A 20,307-nucleotide genomic window follows, 5' to 3' on the forward strand; every position below is an offset into this window, starting at 1 on the left:
TTTTTTGGCCTTTACTTTAACAGCAGTTTTTCAAGTTTAAAGTGAAAACTAGAAGTGGGCAGCAAAGGAGTCTGGGAAGGGTTTTTATTTTAACTTTAAAAGTCAGTTACCTGGGAGGTTCCCCCTCATTGATCCACTGGAGCAAGCTGAGAGGGGTGATTGAAAAGCAGCAGTGCTGGTAAGAGATTAATTGGATTAATTGAATTGTTTATTTATTTAATTAGTCAGCTAGTGTGTGTATTTTTTTGGCCTTTACTTTAACAGCAGTTTTTCAAGTTTAAAGTGAAAACTAGAAGTGGGCAGCAAAGGAGTCTGGGAAGGGTTTTTATTTTAACTTTAAAAGTCAGTTACCTGGGAGGTTCCCCCTCATTGATCCACTGGAGCAAGCTGAGAGGGGTGATTGAAAAGCAGCAGTGCTGGTAAGAGATTAATTGGATTAATTGAATTGTTTATTTATTTAATTAGTCAGCTAGTGTGTGTATTTTTTTGGCCTTTACTTTAACAGCAGTTTTTCAAGTTTAAAGTGAAAACTAGAAGTGGGCAGCAAAGGAGTCTGGGAAGGGTTTTTATTTTAACTTTAAAAGTCAGTTACCTGGGAGGTTCCCCCTCATTGATCCACTGGAGCAAGCTGAGAGGGGTGATTGAAAAGCAGCAGTGCTGGTAAGAGATTAATTGGATTAATTGAATTGTTTATTTATTTAATTAGTCAGCTAGTGTGTGTATTTTTTTGGCCTTTACTTTAACAGCAGTTTTTCAAGTTTAAAGTGAAAACTAGAAGTGGGCAGCAAAGGAGTCTGGGAAGGGTTTTTATTTTAACTTTAAAAGTCAGTTACCTGGGAGGTTCCCCCTCAGTAGTAGTTTTTTTTTTCTCTCGGGCCCCTAGCCCTATAAATTGGTGCAGAGGAGATACCCGATCCTCTACACTGGTAGAGGATCCCACCCTTCCATCCTCCTCTAACCTAATTATAAGTGTGGGGAAGTTTTTTGTTTTCTTTTTTTCTTGCTGGTAATGGCTTCAGGGATGGCAGTTCAGGCAGTATGCTGCATCTCCTGTGGGATGTATGTGGTGAGGAAATCCAGTAGTGTTTCAGGAGATTTTAGTTGTAAGAAGTGCATTAGATTGCAGCTTCTGGAGGAGCGTGTAAAGGAGCTGGAGGGGGAGGTAGAGGAACTCCGCATAATTCGGGAGGCGGAGGTGGAAGTTGATAGGAGTTATAGAGAAATAGTAACTCCTGGAAATGAGGCTTGGGTCAATGCCAGGAGGAGGGGTAAGAAGCAATCGGGAAGACAATCCCCTGGGGCGGTTCCCCTCCATAATAGGTTTTCGGTGCTGGAGGCTACAGTTGAGGAGGAATCAACTGAGCATAGAGAGCAGATCTCTGGGGGTGAGCCGAGTGAGAAAGCTCAGGTGGTTAGGGGCTGTAAAAGACTGGGCCTTGTGATTGGGGACTCCACAATTAAGGGGACAGATAGGAGGGTCGGAACTAAAGGTAGGGACTCAGGGTTGGTGTGTTGCCTACCAGGGGCTGGGGTCCGGGATGTGTCTGACAGGGTATTCAGGACTCTTAGGGGGGAGGGAGATAAACCACAAGTTATTGTACATGTGGGGACACACGACATAGGGAGGATAGGGGAAGGGGATATTAGGCAGGGATTTATGGAGTTGGGGTGGAAACTAAAGGCCAAGACTGACAGAGTGGTTATCTCTGGACTCTTGCCTGTACCACGGGATAGTTTAGAGAGGAATAGGGAGAGGGAAGGTTTGAATTCATGGCTGAGGGGATGGTGCAGGAGGGAGGGGTTCAGGTACTTAAGCAATTGGGGCTCGTACTGGGGAAGGTGTGACCTCTATGAGAAGGATGGTCTACACCTTAATCAGAAGGGGACCAATATCCTGGGGGGTAAATTTGCTAAGGCCATGCAGGGAGGTTTAAACTGATTCGGGGGGGGGGAGGGATCCTGAGTAGTGGGGCTGAAAGTGAGGGATGCATGGATGGGGACTGCAATGCACGGCATTGCAGAGGTGGGGTGGAGCAGGGTTTGAAATGTGTATACTTCAATGCCAGGAGTATTCGCAATAAAGTGGGTGAACTTGCAGCGTGGATCAGTACCTGGGACTTCGATGTTGTGGCTATTTCAGAGACATGGATAGAGCAGGGGCAGGAATGGATGCTGCAGGTCCCGGGGTTCAAATGTTTTAGTCGAAGTAGGGAAGGAGGTAGAAGAGGGGGAGGGGTAGCATTATTGGTCAGAGATTGTATCACAGTGTCAGAGAGGAGGTTTGATGAGGACTTATCTGTTGAGGTAGTATGGGCGGAGATTAGAAATAGGAGAGGAGAGGTCACCCTGTTGGGAGTCTTTTATAGACCTCCTAAAAGTTCTAGAGAGGTTGAGGAAAGGATTGCGGAGTCAATCCTGCTTAGGAGTGAAAGTAATAGGGCAATTGTTATGGGGGATTTTAACTTGACTAATATTGACTGGAATTGTTATAGCTCTAGCTCGTTAGAGGGGTCAGTTTTTGTTCAAAGCGTGCAGGAAGGTTTTTTGACTCAGTATGTAGACAGGCCAACTAGAGGTGAGGCTATATTGGATCTGGTGCTGGGAAATGAGCCAGACCAGGTGCTAGACTTGGAAGTTGGTGTGCATTTTGGTGATAGTGACCACAATTCGGTTACGTTCACCTTAGTGATGGAAAGGGATAGGCATGAACCTCGGGCCAGTGGTTTTAGCTGGGGGAAGGGTAATTATGAGGCTATTAGGAGAGAATTAGGAAACATAGGTTGGACTAGGAGATTACAGGGACTGGGAACGTCCGACATGTGGAGTTTTTTCAAGGAGCAGCTACTGCGAGTCTGTGATAGGTATGTCCCTGTCAGGCAAGGAGGAATTGGTAGGGCTAGGGAACCGTGGTGCACCAAAAAAGTTTCTTTGTTGGTTAAAAAGAAAAAGGAGGCTTATGTTCGGATGAGACGTGAGCACTCGGGTAGTGCACTAGAAAGCTTTAGATTGGCTAAGAGGGAGTTGAAGAGCGAGCTTAGAAGGGCTAAAAGGGGACATGAGAAGACTTTGGCGGATAGGGTTAAAGAGAATCCTAAGGCGTTCTATAGGTATGTCAAGAACAGAAGGTTGGTTAGGGCAAGTTTAGGGCCAGTTATAGATGGCAGAGGGAAGTTATGTGTGGAACCGGAGGAGATTGGTGAAGCATTGAACCAATATTTCTCTTCGGTGTTCACGCAAGGGGACATGAATATAGCTGAGGAGGACACTGGGTTGCAAGGGAGTAGAATAGACAGTATTACAGTTGATAAGGAGGATGTGCAGGATATTCTGGAGGGTCTGAAAATAGATAAATCCCCTGGTCCGGATGGGATTTATCCAAGGATTCTCTGGGAGGCAAGAGAAGTGATTGCAGAGCCTCTGGCTCTGATCTTCAGGTCGTCGTTGGCCTCTGGTATAGTACCAGAAGATTGGAGGTTAGCGAATGTTGTCCCATTGTTTAAGAAGGGGAACAGAGACTTCCCCGGGAATTATAGACCGGTGAGTCTCACTTCTGTTGTCGGCAAGATGTTGGAAAAAATTATAAGGGATAGGATTTATAGTTATTTGGAGAGTAATGAATTGATAGGTGATAGTCAGCATGGTTTTGTGGCAGGTAGGTCGTGCCTTACTAACCTTATTGAGTTTTTTGAGAAAGTGACCAAGGAGGTGGATGGGGGCAAGGCAGTGGACGTGGTATATATGGATTTTAGTAAGGCGTTTGATAAGGTTCACCATGGTAGGCTTCTGCAGAAAATGCAGATGTATGGGATTGGGGGTGATCTAGGAAATTGGATCAGGAATTGGCTAGCGGATAGGAAACAGAGGGTGGTGGTTGATAGTAAATATTCATCATGGAGTGCGGTTACAAGTGGTGTACCTCAGGGATCTGTTTTGGGGCCACTGCTGTTTGTAATATTTATTAATGATCTGGATGAGGGTATAGTTGGGTGGATTAGCAAATTTGCTGATGACACCAAAGTCGGTGGTGTGGTAGACAGTGAGGAAGGGTGTCGTAGTTTGCAGGAAGACTTAGACAGGTTGCAAAGTTGGGCCGAGAGGTGGCGGATGGAGTTTAATGCGGAGAAGTGTGAGGTAATTCACTTTGGTAGGAATAACAGATGTGTTGAGTATAGGGCTAACGGGAGGACTTTGAATAGTGTGGAGGAGCAGAGGGATCTAGGTGTATGTGTGCATAGATCCCTGAAAGTTGGGAATCAAGTAGATAAGGTTGTTAAGAAGGCATATGGTGTCTTGGCGTTTATTGGTAGGGGGATTGAATTTAGGAGTCGTAGCGTTATGTTGCAACTGTACACAACTCTGGTGCGGCCGCACTTGGAGTACTGTGTGCAGTTCTGGTCCCCACATTACAGGAAGGATGTGGAGGCTTTGGAGAGGGTGCAGAGGAGGTTTACCAGGATGTTGCCTGGTATGGAGGGGAGATCCTATGAGGAGAGGCTGAGGGATTTGGGATTGTTTTCGCTGGAAAGGCGGCGGCTAAGAGGGGATCTTATTGAAACATATAAGATGATTAGAGGTTTAGATAGGGTGGATAGTGATAGCCTTTTTCCTCTGATGGAGAAATCCAGCACGAGGGGGCATGGCTTTAAATTGAGGGGGGGTAGTTATAGAACCGATGTCAGGGGTAGGTTCTTTACCCAGAGGGTGGTGAGGGATTGGAATGCCCTGCCAGCATCAGTAGTAAATGCGCCTAGTTTGGGGGCGTTTAAGAGATCCGTAGATAGGTTCATGGACGAAAAGAAATTGGTTTAGGTTGGAGGGTCACAGTTTTTTTTTAACTGGTCGGTGCAACATCGTGGGCCGAAGGGCCTGTTCTGCGCTGTAATGTTCTATGTTCTATGTTCTATGGTTAGGGGGATTAGCCATGGCAAATGAGTGGATTACGGGGATAGGGCGGAGTTGGGCCTGGATAAGATTCCTGGGAGTGGGGGAGTGAGACCCTCGTCCCGGGTCTGCTGCTCAGCACCGGTGTTGAAATCCCTGCTGTTTCTGTTTCAGAATTACCTCTTCAAGACCCGGGTGGTTTTGGAGAACCTCCAGCCTGAGATGTGGTTAGAGGAACATGAGGACACTCTGGATGAGTTTATCCATGAGGAGACGCAGAGAGTTCTGACTGTGCACATGGACCAGTACCTTGGTCTGCAGGTTTTGCTTGGTACACCGTCACAGGTACAAAGAACAGTACAGCACAGGAACAGGCCCTTCGGCCCTCCAAGCCTGCACCGATCACGTTGTCCTATCGAGACCAGCCGCCTGTATCTCTCTATTCCCCGTCTGTTCATGTGTCCATCCAGATAAGTCTTAAATGTGGTTAACATAACCGCCTCAACCACCTCACTTGGCAGTGCATTCCAGGCCCCCACCTCCCTCTGTGTGAAACACCCCCCCCCCCGCACATCTCCACTGAACCTTTCCCCCCCTTATCTTGAACTTGTGCCCCCTGTAATTGTCATTTCTGCCCCTGGGGAAAAGCTTCCAACTCTTCACCCTATCCACACCCCTCATAATTTTATAAACTTCTATTGAGTCGCCCCTCAGCCTCCGCCTTTCCAGGGAGAACAATCCCAGTTTATTCAATCTCTCCTCATAGCCAATACCCTCCATACCAGGCAACATCCTGGTAAACCTTGTCTGCACTCCCTCCAAAACCTCCACGTTCATCTGGTAGTGTGGCGACCAGAATTGGACACAGTATTCCAAATGTGGCCTAACCAACGTTTTGTACAACTGGAACATAATTTGTCAACTTTTATACTCGATGCCCCGGCCGATGAAGGCAAGCATGCCACATGTTTTCTTCACCACCTTTTCCACCTGTGCTGCCACTTTTAAGGATGTGTGGACCTGTGCTCCCAGATCTGTGTGTGTCTATACTCCTGATGGTTCTGCCATTTATTTTATAGCTCCCACCTGAATTGGATCGACCAAAATGCATCACGTCGCATTTGTCCAGATTAAATTCCATCTGCCATTTCTCTGCCCAATTTTCCAGCCTATCTCTATCCTGCTGTATTCTCTGACAATCTTCATCACTATCTGCAAACTTGCTAATCAGACCAGCTACGTTTTCTTTCAAGTATAACAAACAGCAAAGGTCCCAGCACTGATCCCTGTGGAACACCATTAGTTACAGACCTCCATTCAGAAAAACACCCTTCCAGCACTACCCTCTGTCTTCTATCGCCAAGATGTGGAGATGTTGATGTTGGACTGGGGTGGGCACAGTAAGAAGTCTCACAACACCAGGTTAAAGTCCAACAGGTTTATTTGGTAGCACAAGCCACAAGCTTTCAGAGCGCTGCTCCTTCATCAGGTGAGTGGGAATTCTGTTCACAAACAGGGCATGTAAAGACACAAACTCAATTTACAAAATAATGGTTGGAATGCGTGTTTTTACAGGTAATCAAGTCTTAAAGGTACAGACAATGTGAGTGGAGAGAGGGTTAAGCACAGGTTAAAGAGATGTGAATTGTCTCCAGCCAGGACTGTTAGTGAGATTTTGCAAGCCTCGGCAAGTCGTGGGGGTGACAGAGAGAGTGACATGAACCCAAGATCCCGGATGAGGCTGTCCTCATGTGTGCGGAACTTGGCTATCAGTTTCTGCTCAGCGATTCTGCATTGTCGTGTGTCGTGAAGGCCGCCTTGGAGAACGCTTACCTGAAGATCAGAGGTTGAATGCTCGTGACTGCTGAAGTGCTCCCCCACAGGAAGAGAACACTCCCGCCTGGTGATTGTCGAGCGGTGTTCATTCATCCGTTGTCGTAGCGTCTGCATGGTCTCCCCAATGTACCATGCCTCACAAGGCCAACACACCCGGCCGTCCCATCGTGTCGGGCAATGGGACCCTGTGCGAGAACCTCTCCGGCTACGTTGAGGGCATCCTGAAACCCATTGTACAAAGAACCCCCAGCTTTTGTCGTGATACTACGGAAACTCAACGCACATGGAGCAGTTGAACCCGGAGCACTCCTCGTCACAATGGATGTCTCGGCACTCTACACCGGCATCCCCCATGACGATGGCATTGCTGCAACTGCCTCAGTACTCAATGTCGACAACTGCCAATCTCCAGATGCAATTTTACAACTCATTCACTTCATCCTGAACCACAACGTCTTCACCTTCAACAACCAGTTCTTCATCCAGACACACGGAACAGCCATGGGGACCAAATTCGCACCTCAATATGCCAACATCTTCATGCACAGGTTCGAACAAGACTTCTTCACCGCACAGGACCTTCAACCGATGCTATACACGAGATACATCGATGACATTTTCTTCCTTTGGACTCATGGTGAACAATCACTGAAACAACTATATGATGACATCAACAAGTTCCAACCCACCATCAGACTCACCATGGACTACTCTCCGGAATCGGTTGCATTCTTGGACACACGCATCTCCATCAAGGACGGTCACCTCAGCACCTCACTGTACCGCAAGCCCACGGATAACCTCATGATGCTCCACTTCTCCAGCTTCCACCCGAAACACGTTAAAGAAGCCATCCCCTACGGACAAGCCCTCCAAATACACAGGATCTGCTCAGATGAGGAGGATCGCAACAGACACCTCCAGACGCTGAAAGATGCCCTCATAAGAACAGGATATGGCGCTCGACTCATCGATCGACAGTTCCAACGCGTCACAGCGAAAAACCGCACCAACCTCCTCAGAAAACAAACACGGGACACGGTGGACAGAGTACCCTTCGTCGCCCAGTACTTCCCCAGAGCGGAGAAGCTATGACATCTTCTCCAGAGCCTTCAACATGTCATCGATGAAGACGAACATCTCGCCAAGGCCATCCCCACACCCCCACTTCTTGCCTTCAAACAACCGCACAACCTCAAACAGACCATTGTCCGCAGCAAACTACCCAGCCTTCAGGAGAACAGTGACCACAACACCACACAACCCTGCCACAGCAACCTCTGCAAGATGTGCCGGATCATCGATACGGATGCCATCATCTCACGTGAGAACACCATCCACCAGGTACACGGTACATACTCTTGCAACTCGGCCAACGTTGTCTCCCTGATACGCTGCAGGAAAGGATGTCCCGAGGCATAGTACATTGGGGAAACCATGCAGATGCTACGACAACGGATGAATGAACACCGCTCGACAATCACCAGGCAAGACTGTTCTCTTCCTGTGGGGGAGCACTTCAGCGGTCACGGGCATTCAGCCTCTGATCTTCGGGTAAGCGTTCTCCAAGGCGGCCTTCACAACACACGACAATGCAGAGTCGCTGAGCAGAGACTGATAGCCAAGTTCCGCACACATGAGGACGGCCTCAACCGGGATTTTGGGTTCATGTCACACTATCTGTAATCCCCACGACTTGCCTGGGCTTGCAAAATCTCACTAACTGTCCTGGCTGGAGACAATGCACATCTCTTTAACCTGTGCTTAACCGTCTCTCCACTCGCACTGTCTGTACCTTTAAGACTTGATTACCTGTAAAGACTTGCATTCCAACCATTATTTTGTAAATTGAGTTTGTGTCTTTATATGCCCTGTTTGTGAATTGAAATCCCACTTACCTGATGAAGGGCAGCGCTCTGAAAGCTAGTTGATTGTGCTACCAAATAAACCTGTGGGACTTTAACCTGGTGTTCTGAGACTTCTTACTGTTCTATGGCCAAGCCAGTTCTGAATCCATCTAGCTAGTTTACCCCTGATCCCGTGAAATTTAATCTTTTGTACCAGCCTGCCATGAGGGATCTTGTCGAATGCTTTACTAAAGTCCATGTAGACAACATCCACAACCCTTCCCTCGTCAATCACTTTTGTCACCTCTTCAAAACTCAATTAAATTAGTGAGATATGTCCTCCCTCATACAAAACCATGCTGTCTGTCGCTAACAAGACCATTCAGTTTCAAATGTGTATCTATCCTATTCCTAAGAATCTTCTCCAACAGTTTCCCTATCACTGACGTCAAGCTCACTGGCCTATAATTACCCGGGTTATCCTTGCTACCCTTCTTTAAATAATGGGACAACATTGGCTATCCTCCAATCCTCTGGGACCTCACCAGTGGCCAACGAAGAATCAAAGATTTCTGTTAGAGGCCCAGCAATTTCCTCTCTTGTCTCCCTCAGGAATCTGGGATAAATGCCATCCAGCCCTGGGGATTTGTCTACCTTAATGCTTTTTAATTCACCTAACACTTCCTCCCTCGTAATGATGACATGTTCTAAAGGGTTTACACATCCCTTCGAGACACCATCATTCAATGTGTTCCTCTCCTTTGTGAATACCGATGCAAAGTATTCATTAAGGATCGCTCCCACTTCCCGGTTCTACGCATAATTTCCCTCCTTTGTCCTGAAGTGGACCAACTCTTTCTCTAGCTATCCTCTTGTTCCTAATATCTGTATAAAATGCCTTGGGATTCTCCTTAATCCTGTCTGCCAAGGACATTTTGTGACCCCTTTTTGCCGTCCTAACTCCCTGTTTGAGTTCTTCTCTACTTTCCCTGTATTCTTCAAATGCTTCATCTGTCTTTAGTTGCCTGGACCTCATGTGTGCATCCTTTTTCTTTTTGACCAGACTCGCAATTTCCCTGGTCATCCACGGTTCCTGAATCCTGCCTTTCCTGTCCTTCACAGGCACATGCCTGTCCTGCACTCCAATCCACTGCTGCTTAAAAGACTCCCACATGCCAGATGTGGATTTACCCTCAAACAGCCTCTGCCAAACAACAGCCTTCAATTCCTGCCTAAAGAGAAAACACTGGAAAATCTCAGCGGGTCTGGCAGCATCCGTAAGGAGAGAAAAGAGCTGATGTTTCGAGTCCAGACGACCGTTTGTCAAAGACTCAAAACGTCAGCCCTTTTCTCTCCTTACAGATGCTGCCAGACCTGCTGAGATTTTCCAGCATTTTCTCTGTTGGTTTCAGATTCCAGCATCCGCAGTAATTTGCTTTTATCTAAATCCTGCCTAATCTGGTTGTAGTTAGCCTTCCTCCATTTTAGCACCTTAACACTCATCCTTTTCCATGAGTATCCAAAAGCTTACGGAACTGTGGTCGCTGTTCGCCACATGTTCCCCCACTGCAACTTTGATGACCTGGCCGGGCTGATTCCCTAGTACCGGGTCCAGTATAGCCCCCTCTCTCGTCAGTCTATCCACATATTGTTCCAAAAAGCCTTCCCGGACACATTTAACAAATTCCTCACCATCCGGACCCCTAGCCCGAAGGGATTTCCAGTCAATATGAAGAAAATTAAAGTCTCTCACTACAACAACCCTATTATTTCTGTCCAGAATCTGCTTACATATCCGTTCCTCAACTTCCCATGGGCTGTTGGGAGGCCTGTAGTACACCCCCATCATAGTGACTGCCCCCTTCCTGTTTCTGAGTTCTACACACAGTGTCTCATTATGTGATTCTTCCAAGATGTCCTCCCTCTGTACAGCTGTAGCATGTTCCCTAACCAGTATTGCAACTTCCCCCACCTCTTTTACCTTCCCCTCTGTCTCACCTAAAACATTTATATCCCGGAATATTTAGCTGACAGTCCTGTCCCTCTTTTAACCAAGTCTCAGTTATCGCAACCACATCCAAGTTCCACGCAAGAATCAAGGCTCTGAGTTCATCTGTCTTACCTGTTATACTCCTTGCATTGGAGCAGATACACTCCAGACCCACTGAGTTTGATCTCCCCCAGCCTGCTCTTCCATGTTCATCCCCAGTCTCTACACTTGCTGACCTACTGTTCTGATTTCCAACCCCCCCACCCCCGCCCCACCCCAACCCCACCACATTTGTTTAAACCCACCCGAACCACACTAGCAAACCTCCCGGCCAGGATATTGGTGCCCCTCCAGTTCAGGAGTAACCTGTCCTTCTTGTACAGGTCCCACCTTCCCTGGAAGACATCCCAATGATCCAGAAAACTGAAACCCTCTCTTCTGCGTCAGTTCTTTAGCCACGTGTTCAGCTGCACTATCTCCCTGTTCCTAGCCTCACTCGCACTTGGTACGGGGAGTAATCCTGAGATTACTACTCTAGAGGTCCTGCTTTTCAATCTTCTCCCTAACTCCCTAAATTGCCGTTGCAGGACCTCGCTACTCTTTCTACCTATGTCATTCGTGCCAATGTGAACAATGACATCTGTCTGATTTCCCTTCCGTTTTAGGATTCTTTGCACCCGCTCAGAGACATCCAGGACCCTGGCACCAGGGAGGCAAACTACCATACTGGAGTCCCTTTCGCGGCCACAGAAGTGCCAATCTGTGCCCCTGACTATTGAATCACCTCCCACTATTGCTTTGCTACAGTTTGTACTCCCCTCATCTGTGCTGCAGGGCTACCCGTGGTGCCTTCGTTCTGGCCACCGCTGTTGCTATCCCCTGATGGAACTTCCCCCTTCATCAGTAACCAAAACAGCATCCTTGTTAGATCGGGGGAAAGCCATAGGGGACCCCTGCACTGACTACCTACCCAATCTGGCAGTCACCCATCGATCTTCCTGCACCTTGGGTACGTTCCAGTGTCGGTCAATTCAGCAGACTCCATTCAGCAGAACAGGCATTCAAACCCTCCAGCTTGTTCTGCTTGCCATTTTGACCAGAATTGGTTGGGGGAGGGGGGGAAGGGGGTGGCAGGGGGAGTATTTGCTCGAGTGGTTGGGGCGGGTTTAAACTAATGTGGCAGTGGGATGGGAACCTTTGCAAGGATTTAGAGCAGGGGGAATCAAGAGCAAGAGAAAAGACAATAAGGAGAATAAGGAAAGTGATAGGCAGAGAAATCAAGGGCCAGAGTCAGATAAGGACCGAGTAAAACATAGTAGGAAAGGGAAAAGAAATGTTAAAAGTGCCCACCTTAAGGTTTTGTACCTGAATGCTCGGAGCATTTGAAACAAAATGGATGAATTAGTTGCACAGATAGAGGTAAAGGGTGCGATATACTCGGCATTACGGAGACGTGGCTCCAAGGTGACCAAGGATGGGAACTAAACACTGAGGCTATTCAGTGTTTAGGAAGGACAGATGGAAAGGAAAAGTTGATGGAGTTGCATTGTTGAATAAAGATGATATTGATATGATATTAAGGAATGATATTAGCACAGATGATTTGGTTGAGGAACCATAAAGGGAGCAGGCCACCTTGGGCTGGGTGTTGTGCAATGAGAGAGGATTGGTTGTGAGAGAACCCTTGGGGACGAGTGACCATAATACGGTAGAATTCTTTGTCAAGGTGGATAATGATGTAGTTGATTCTGAGACCAGGGTCCTGAATCTCAATAAAGGTAACTGTGATGGTATGAAGCATGAATTGGCCATGATGGACTGGGAAACATTACTGAAAGGAAAGACAGTGGACAGGCGATGGCAGGCATTTAAAGAATGAATAGGTGAACTCCAGAAGTTGTTTATTCCTGTTTGGTGCAAGTGTGGGAAGGGAATTGTAGCCAAACCATGGTTTACAAGGGAAATTAGAGATAGTATCAGATTCAAGGAAGAAGCCTACAAATTGGCAAGAAAAAAGCAACAGGCCTGAAGATTGGGATCAGTTTAAAATTCAGCAAAGGAGGACCAAGGATTGATTATGAAGGGAAAAATAGAGTATGAAAGTAAGCTAGCGGGGAAGATAAAACCTGACTGTAAAAGTTTCTATAGATATTTAAAGAGAAAAAGATTGACAAAAATGAATGTAGGTCCCTTACAGTCAGAAACGGGAGAATTCATAACGGGGAATAGAGAAATGGCCGAGGAATTAAATCTGTCCTTTGCTTCAGTCTTCACAAAGGAAGATATGAATAATGTCCCAGAAGTGCTGAGAGAAACATGTTTTAGTGAGGAGCTGAAGGAAATCAGCATTAGGAGAGAAATGGTTTTGGGGAAATTGATGGGATTGAAGGTGGATAAATCTCCAGGTCCTGATAATCTTCATCCCAGAGGACTGAAGGAAGTGGCCCTGGAAATAGTAGATCCATTGGTGGTTATTTTCCAAAATTCCTTGGACTCTGGAATAGTTCCTACAGATTGGAGGGTGGCTAATGTAAGCCCGCTATTCAGAAAGGGAGGTAGAGAGAAAACAGGCAACTATAGACCAGTGAGCCTAACGTCGGTACTGGGGAAGTTGCTGGAGTCCATTATCAAGGATTTTATAACTCGGCATTTGGAAGGCAGTGATATAATCAGACAAAGTCAGCACGGATTTACAAAAGGGAAATCATGCTTGACGAATCTATTGGAATTCTTTGAGGATGTAACTAGTGGAGTTGACTGAGGAGAACCAATGGATGTGGTTTATTTAGACTTTCAGAAGGCTTTCGACAAGGTCTCATATAACAGGCTACTATGTAAAGTTAAAGCACATGGGATTACAGGGAATGTCTTGAGACGGATAGAAAGCTGGTTAGCAGATAGGAAGCAAAGAGTTGGCACAAATGGGTCTTTTTCTGATTGGCAGTCAGTGACTAGTGGGGTTCCTCAGGGATCTGTGCTGGGACCCCAACTGTTCACAGTATATATTAATGATTTGGAAGAGGGAACTGAATGTATTATCTCCAAATGTGCAGATGATACAAAGTTGGGTGGGAGGGTGAGCTGTGAGGAGGATGCAGAGATGCTTCAGCGTGATTTGGACAGGCTGAGTGTGTGGGTATCTGCATGGCAGATACAGCATAATGTGGATAAATGTGAGGTTATCCACTTTGGTAGCAATAATAGGAAGACAGATTATTGTTTGAATGGGTGTAAATTGAGAGAGGTGGATCTCAGCGAGACCTTGGAGTCCTCATGCGTCAGTCGCTGAAAGTAAGCGCGCAGGTACAGCAGGCAGTAAAGAAGGCAAATAGAAACATAGAGGATAGGAGCAGGAGGAGGCCATTTGGCCCTTCCAGCTTGCCCCGCCATTCATCACCATCATGGCTGATCGTCCAACTCAATAGCCTCATCCTGCTTTCGCCCCATAACCCTGAATCCTCAGACTGTGAGCCCTGGTTCTGGACTCCCCCCACCATCGGGAACATCCTCCCTGCATCTACCCTGTCTAGTCCTGTTAGAATTTTATAAATCTCTATGAGATTCCCCCCTCATTCGTCTGAACTCCAGAGAAAACAATCCTAACCTAGTCAATCTCTCCTCATACATCAGTCCCACCATCCCCGGAATCAGCCTGGTTAGATCAGGTAGATCTTGCCAATTTGTATGCTTCTTACTTGAATCTGATACTACCTCTAATTTCCCTTATAAGCCATGGTTTGGCCGCAATTTCCTTATCATTCTGGTAACTATTCAATGTTTTGGCATCAACGACTTCCTGTGGTAATGAATTCCACAGGCTCACCACTCTCTGGGTGAAGAAATGTCTCCTCACCTCCGTCCTAAATGGTCTACCCTGTCACAGGGTATCAGTTGAGAGGCGGTAGATTTAAAACTGAGATGAGGAGGAACTACTCCTCGCAGGGGAAGGTGAATTTGTGGAACTCGCTGCCCCAGAGCGCGGTGGAGTCTGAATCATTGAATAATTTCAACAAGGAGATGGATATATTTCTGATAAACAAAAAAGGGATGGGAGGGATATGGGGAACAGGTGGGGAGGTGGATTTGGGACCAGGGACAGATCAGCCAGGGTCTGATTGCATGGCGGAGCAGGCTCGAAGGGCTGAATTTCCCATTTCTGCTCCTAATTCTCGTGTTTCTATGTAATCGCGTCCCCGCTCAGTCCCCTCTGCTCCAAGGAAAACAACCCCACTCGATCCAATCTCGCTTCATAACTAAACTCTCCAGCCCAGGCGACATCCCGGTAAATCTCCTCAGCACAATATAAAGTGGAAAATAAATGACAACCCGTGTGCAAAGTAGATGGGAGGGAAGACATGAGGAAAGGCTGAGAGGAAGGAGTGGTGCATTGTATCAACCTATTTAATTCTGTTACTGGCTTTGTATTGTGGTCCCTAAATTCCTCCCCATCTCCTTGCTTGCTATCCTCTCACATTTTATGCTCCCAACTTTTCTCTCGGTCCAAAGTGAGCGAGCTCACACTCTGTGGGTGGCACAGCGGGTTAGCGCTGCTGCCTCACAGCGCTAGGGACCCAGGTTCAATTCCTGCCTCGGGTCACTGTCTGTGTGGAGTTTGCACATTCTCCTTGTGTCTGCATGGGTTTCCTCCGGGTGCTCTGGTTTCCTCCCACAGTCCAAAGATGTGCGAATTAGATGGATTGGCCGTGCTAAATTGTCCCTTAGTGTCCAAAGCTGTGTAGGTAAGGTGGATTGGCCATGCTAAATTGCCCCTTAGTGTCCAAAGATGTGTAGGTAAGGTGGATTGGCCATGCTAAATTGCCCCTTAGTGTCCAAAGATGTGTAGGTAAGGTGGATTGGCCATGCTAAATTGCCCCTTAGTGTCCAAAGATGTGTAGGTAAGGTGGATTGGCCATGCTAAATTGCCCCTTAGTGTCCAAAGATGTGCAGGTTAGGTGGATTGGCCAAGCTAAATTGCCCCTTAGTGTTAGGGGGATGAGCAAGGGTAAATACATGGAGTTATAGGGTGTAGGGTCCAGGTGGGATAGTGGTTGGCGCAGACTTGATGGGCCGAAAGACATGCTGGTTCAGGTGCATTGGCCATGCTAAATTCTCCCTCAGTGTTACCTGAACAGGCGCCGGAGTGTGGCGACTGGGGGATTTTCATTGCAGTGTTAATGTAAGCCCACTTGTGACACTAATAAATAAAAAATAAATATGATAATAATAAACAATCCTCCACATTGAACTCCACCCCAGTTACTTCACGCAGGGCTGTGATTGAATGAGTTTATCCCCTCTCCTCTCCAGTCCTTGCCCACCACCAGCCCCATATCCAGCTGAATCTTGTTCCCCTCTTTCTGTGCAGTTCACAGATTATCTCATGTACTTCATCCGCAAGGAGAAAGCCGAAATTAACTCAGAGAACTTTGTGCACGTGGTCCAGTTTGGCACGATCCGGGGAGGGCACCTGGAGAGCTTGCTGAGGCACATGCTGGGCATCTACGCCCCACAGTTCATGGAGAACCGCAAGTGGCCCGAGAGCCTGAAGAACAACTTTTCCGGACACCTGCACAAGTTCCTGGCCAGCCTCACAGGTAAGCTGCTTTCCCGGATACAGAGCGCTGGCCAGCCTGGTTTCCCTCACGGTGTCAGTCTGCAATTAGCAGGTAACTCTCTCACTCCAGCTGACTCCAGAGGTCATGGGTTTGAGCCCCTGCTCCAGAGAGCTGAGTCAAGTTGATTCTCCCATCATCAGTACTGAGGGAGTGCCGCACTGTCAGAGGGTCAGTGCTGAGGGAGTGCCACACTGTCAGAGGGTCAGTGCTGAGGGAGTGCAGCACTGTCAGAGGGTCAGTGCTGAGGGAGTGCCGCACTGTCAGAGGGTCAGTGCTGAGGGAATGCCGCACTGTCAGAGGGTCAGTGCTGAGGGAGTGCTGCACTGTCAGAGGGTCAGTGCTGAGGGAGTGTCGCACTGTCAGAGGGTCAGTACTGAGGGAGTGCCGCACTGTCAGAGGGTCAGTGCTGAGGGAGTGCCGCACTGTCAGAGGGTCAGTGCTGAGGGAGTGCCGCACTGTCAGAGGGTCGGTGCTGAGGGAGTGCCGCACTGTCAGAGGGTCAGTGCTGAGGGAGTGCCGCACTGTCAGAGGGTCAGTGCTGAGGGAGTGCCGCACTGTCAGAGGGTCAGTACTGAGGGAGTGCCGCACTGTCAGAGGGTCAGTACTGAGGGAGTGCTGCAGTGTCGGAAGGTTAGTTGGGCTGGGAGGGTGGGCACTGAGTGCTGTTGGGCCACCTAGACCCCTGGCTGGGTGTGACCAGTGAACAGTGTGGATTGGATTGGAGCTGGGACCCTCTGTCACACATTGGTCTGCTGTCACACTGCCCACTTTACCATTCTGGGCGCTCTGTTAAAGATTGACCCAGCTTTGCTCTTCCCCTGGCGTTTTTCCGCAGATGCTCGCTACAAGCTGGACGGCCACACTGTCCTCTACATCCCAGTTGAAAGCTTGAATCTGACACCTGAGCGGGCAGCAATGGACAAGGAGCTCGTACAGAGACTGGAAAGTGAGTAGAGTTTACAGCACCGTAACCATTAGACGCTCGCCAATACCCTCCCCCTCCCCAAAATGCATCACCTCACACTGCGCACTGTCGTGAAAAGGTCCTTAATGCCACCATCAGTCAAAGTAAAGTTTTATCAGTGTCACGAGCCGGCTTACATTAACACTGCAATGAAGTTACTGTGAAAATCCCCTAGTCGCCACACTCCGGCGCCTGTTCGGGTAACACTGAGGGAGAATTTAGCCTCTAACCAGCACAGGTTCAATCCCCCCGAATGTGTGGAGTCTGCATGTTCTCCCCGTGTCTGCGTGGGTTTCCTCCCGGTGCTCCAGTTTCCTCCCACAGTCTGAAAGACGTGCTGGTTAGGGTGCATTGGCCGTGCTAAATTCTCCCTCAGTGTTAACCAAACAGGCGCCGGAGTGTGGTGACTCGGGGGATTTTCACAGTAACTTCATTGTGGTGTTAATGTAAGCCTTACTTGTGATGAATAAATAAAGTTTAGTTACACAGAGCAAGTGTTAATCCAGGAGTGCTTGTTCCAGGCAAGCAGAACCACCCCGTCATCCCCACTCCCTCTGGAATACTGAATCGACAGGTTATTCCAATTCAAGGAAACATTTGAAAATTATTATTTTAAATTGGTATTGGAAAAGAGCCTGAGTTCAAGAGTAAGTGATTTGCAGGGGGAATCACAACGTGAGGAATTAATTTCAAAAATCACCCACTCACCATGGGAGGCTCCAGATTACACATCAGATTGGATGATGCACAGCAACAAGCTACTTAGCCTCACTGCTCTGTATCTGCTCCACTCAGCTGATCAGCAAACCCCAATCCATTTCCCCCCTCCCCCCCTCACTATCCTGCTTCCCCAAGCTTAACCTGGAAATGCATCGAAGGTGGCACGGAGGCACAGTGGGTTAGCACTGCTGCCTCACAGCGCCAGGGACCCGGGTTCGATTCCCGGCCTCGGGTCACTGTCTGTGCGGAGTCTGGACGTTCTCCCCGTGTCTGCGTGGGTTTCCTCCGGGTGCTCTAGTTTCCTCCTACACTCCGAACGATGTGCGGGTTAGGTGGATTGGCCATGCTAAAGTGTCCCTTAGTGTCCAAAGATGTGCAGGTTAGGTGGATTGGCCATGCTAAATTGCCCCTTAGTGTCCAAAGATGTGCGGGTTAGGGGGATTGGCCGTGCTAAACTGCCCCTTAGTGTCAGAGAAATTCTGGGGATATATAGGGCCTGGGTGGGGTTGTTGTCAGTCCAGGCTCAATGGACTGAATCACTTCATTGTGCACTGTAGTGATTCTATGATTCTATTCACCTCAACCACACATAATCCAGGCAGCTACTCTGGTGGAGTACAGTGGGAGTGCTGCACTGTCAGAGCTATCGATCTTTCAGTGAGACGTTACCCTCCTTGTATCTGTTCAGGTGAATGCAGATGGTTTTGAGTCATGATTCATTAATACAGTCCTACACAGCTTCTATCATCCAACTCAAAACATCCTTAAAAAAACCCTGTTATTTGGACATTCCTCTCATTGCTGGTTGTAACACCCGCAGTTTGTCTTCAAATTATTGAAACATAATTCAATGGTTCCTGTGTAACAGCATTGAGGGGCTGAATGGCCTCCTCCAGTTCCTCTGTAACAGGCTTGAGAGGGGCTGAATGGCCTCCTCCTATTCCTCTGTAACAAGCTTGAGAGGGGCTGAATAGCCTCCTTCTGTTCCTGTGTAACAGCATTGAGGGGTTGAATGGCCTATTCCTGTTCCTGTGTAACAGGCTCAAAATGAGGGATGAATAGCCACCTCCTGTTCCTGTGTAACAGGCTCGAGAGAGAGAGAGGGGCTGAATGGCCTCCTCCTGTTCCTGTGTAACAGGCTCGAGAGAGAGAGAGGGGCTGAATGGCCTCCTCCTGTTCCTGTGTAACAGGCTCGAGAGGGGCTGAATGGCCTGTCCTGTTCTGAAGATACATGGGAGCAGATTAGTTAAGGAGGGGCAATGTGAGTTGGAAGTGAATGTGCTGAGCAGGGTCTCGGTGTTAATCTGTGCGTTTCATTGCAGCTGCAGTTGTTCACTGGACTCGTCAGATTAAGGATGTGCTGAGTGCCCAGGAGGCTGTGGAGACGGGCGAGATTGCGGGGCCACTCGATGAGGTGGAATTCTGGCGTAACCGCTGTGATGATCTGTCGGGGATCGGTTTCCAGCTGGATAAAGCTGGTGTCAAACATATCCAGTCTATCCTTGAGCTTTCCAAATCCTCTTACATTGCTCCCTTCCTCAAACTAGCCAAGCTCATCCAGGTATGTCCCAGCTCGGCCTTGTATAAGGACAGTCTGATTGCTCACCGATCCTTCAGTGCATAATCATTCTGTCGCGCTCGGTGCTCTGATTGCCAATCTGTGTGCGACGCTGAACTCTGCCAGGGCAGTGTTAGCATTGTGCCTGCTGATACCTCTCTACCCCTTCCACCTGCTGTCCCCCAGAGACCTCCCTGCCCAGGGTACCCCCCTGCCCAGGGTACCCCCCTGCCCAGGGTACCCCCCTGCCCAGGGTACCCCCCTGCCCAGGGTACCCCTCTGCCCAGGGTACCCCCCTGCCCAGGGTACCCCCCTGCCCAGGGTACCCCTCTGCCCAGGGTACCTCCCTGCCCTGGGGACCTCGGTGCCCAGGGGACCTCGGTGCCCAGGGGACCTCGGTGCCCAGGGTACCACCCTGCCCTGGGTACCTCCGTGCCCAGGGGACCTCGGTTCCCAGGGGACCTCGGTTCCCAGGGGACCTCGGTTCCCAGGGGACCTCGGTGCCCAGGGGACCTCCCTGCCCAGGGTACCTCCCTGCCCAGGGTACCTCCCTGCCCAGGGTACTTCCCTGCCCAGGGTACTTCCCTGCCCAGGGTACCTCCCTGCCCAGGGTACTTCCCTGCCCAGGGCACCTCCCTGCCCAGGGTACTTCCCTGCCCAGGGTACCTCTCTGCCCCCAAGGTCTCAAGCTAATAATGCAGAGTGGTGTTCTTGTGATGAGGAGGATGAGATTCCGATCCATTTTCTCCCCCCGTTCTGACCCTGGGATACTGCGACTGAATACTGTGTTCCTACTGATGTTCCAGCTCAACAATGGCGGCACGGTGGGTTTAGCACTGCTACCTCACAGCTCCAGGAACCGGGTTCGATTCCCGGCCTCGGGTCACTGTCTGTGC

General features: G+C 48.7%; 1 protein-coding gene across 1 annotated transcript in view; it reads left to right on the forward strand.

The window, feature by feature from the left end:
* The window catches only part of dnah2 (dynein, axonemal, heavy chain 2), a 232,295-nt gene that overhangs the window by 7,192 nt on the left and 204,796 nt on the right, over positions 1 to 20,307 (forward strand). Inside the window, exons 3-6 of the mRNA XM_078200892.1 lie at positions 5,056 to 5,226; positions 15,920 to 16,148; positions 17,005 to 17,115; positions 19,176 to 19,414. Coding sequence (XP_078057018.1) covers positions 5,056 to 5,226; positions 15,920 to 16,148; positions 17,005 to 17,115; positions 19,176 to 19,414 — 750 coding nt within the window. The remainder of the gene's footprint in view (positions 1 to 5,055; positions 5,227 to 15,919; positions 16,149 to 17,004; positions 17,116 to 19,175; positions 19,415 to 20,307) is intronic.

This window comes from Mustelus asterias, chromosome 31 (genome assembly GCF_964213995.1).
Source record: "Mustelus asterias chromosome 31, sMusAst1.hap1.1, whole genome shotgun sequence".
Classification (NCBI taxonomy): domain Eukaryota; kingdom Metazoa; phylum Chordata; class Chondrichthyes; order Carcharhiniformes; family Triakidae; genus Mustelus; species Mustelus asterias.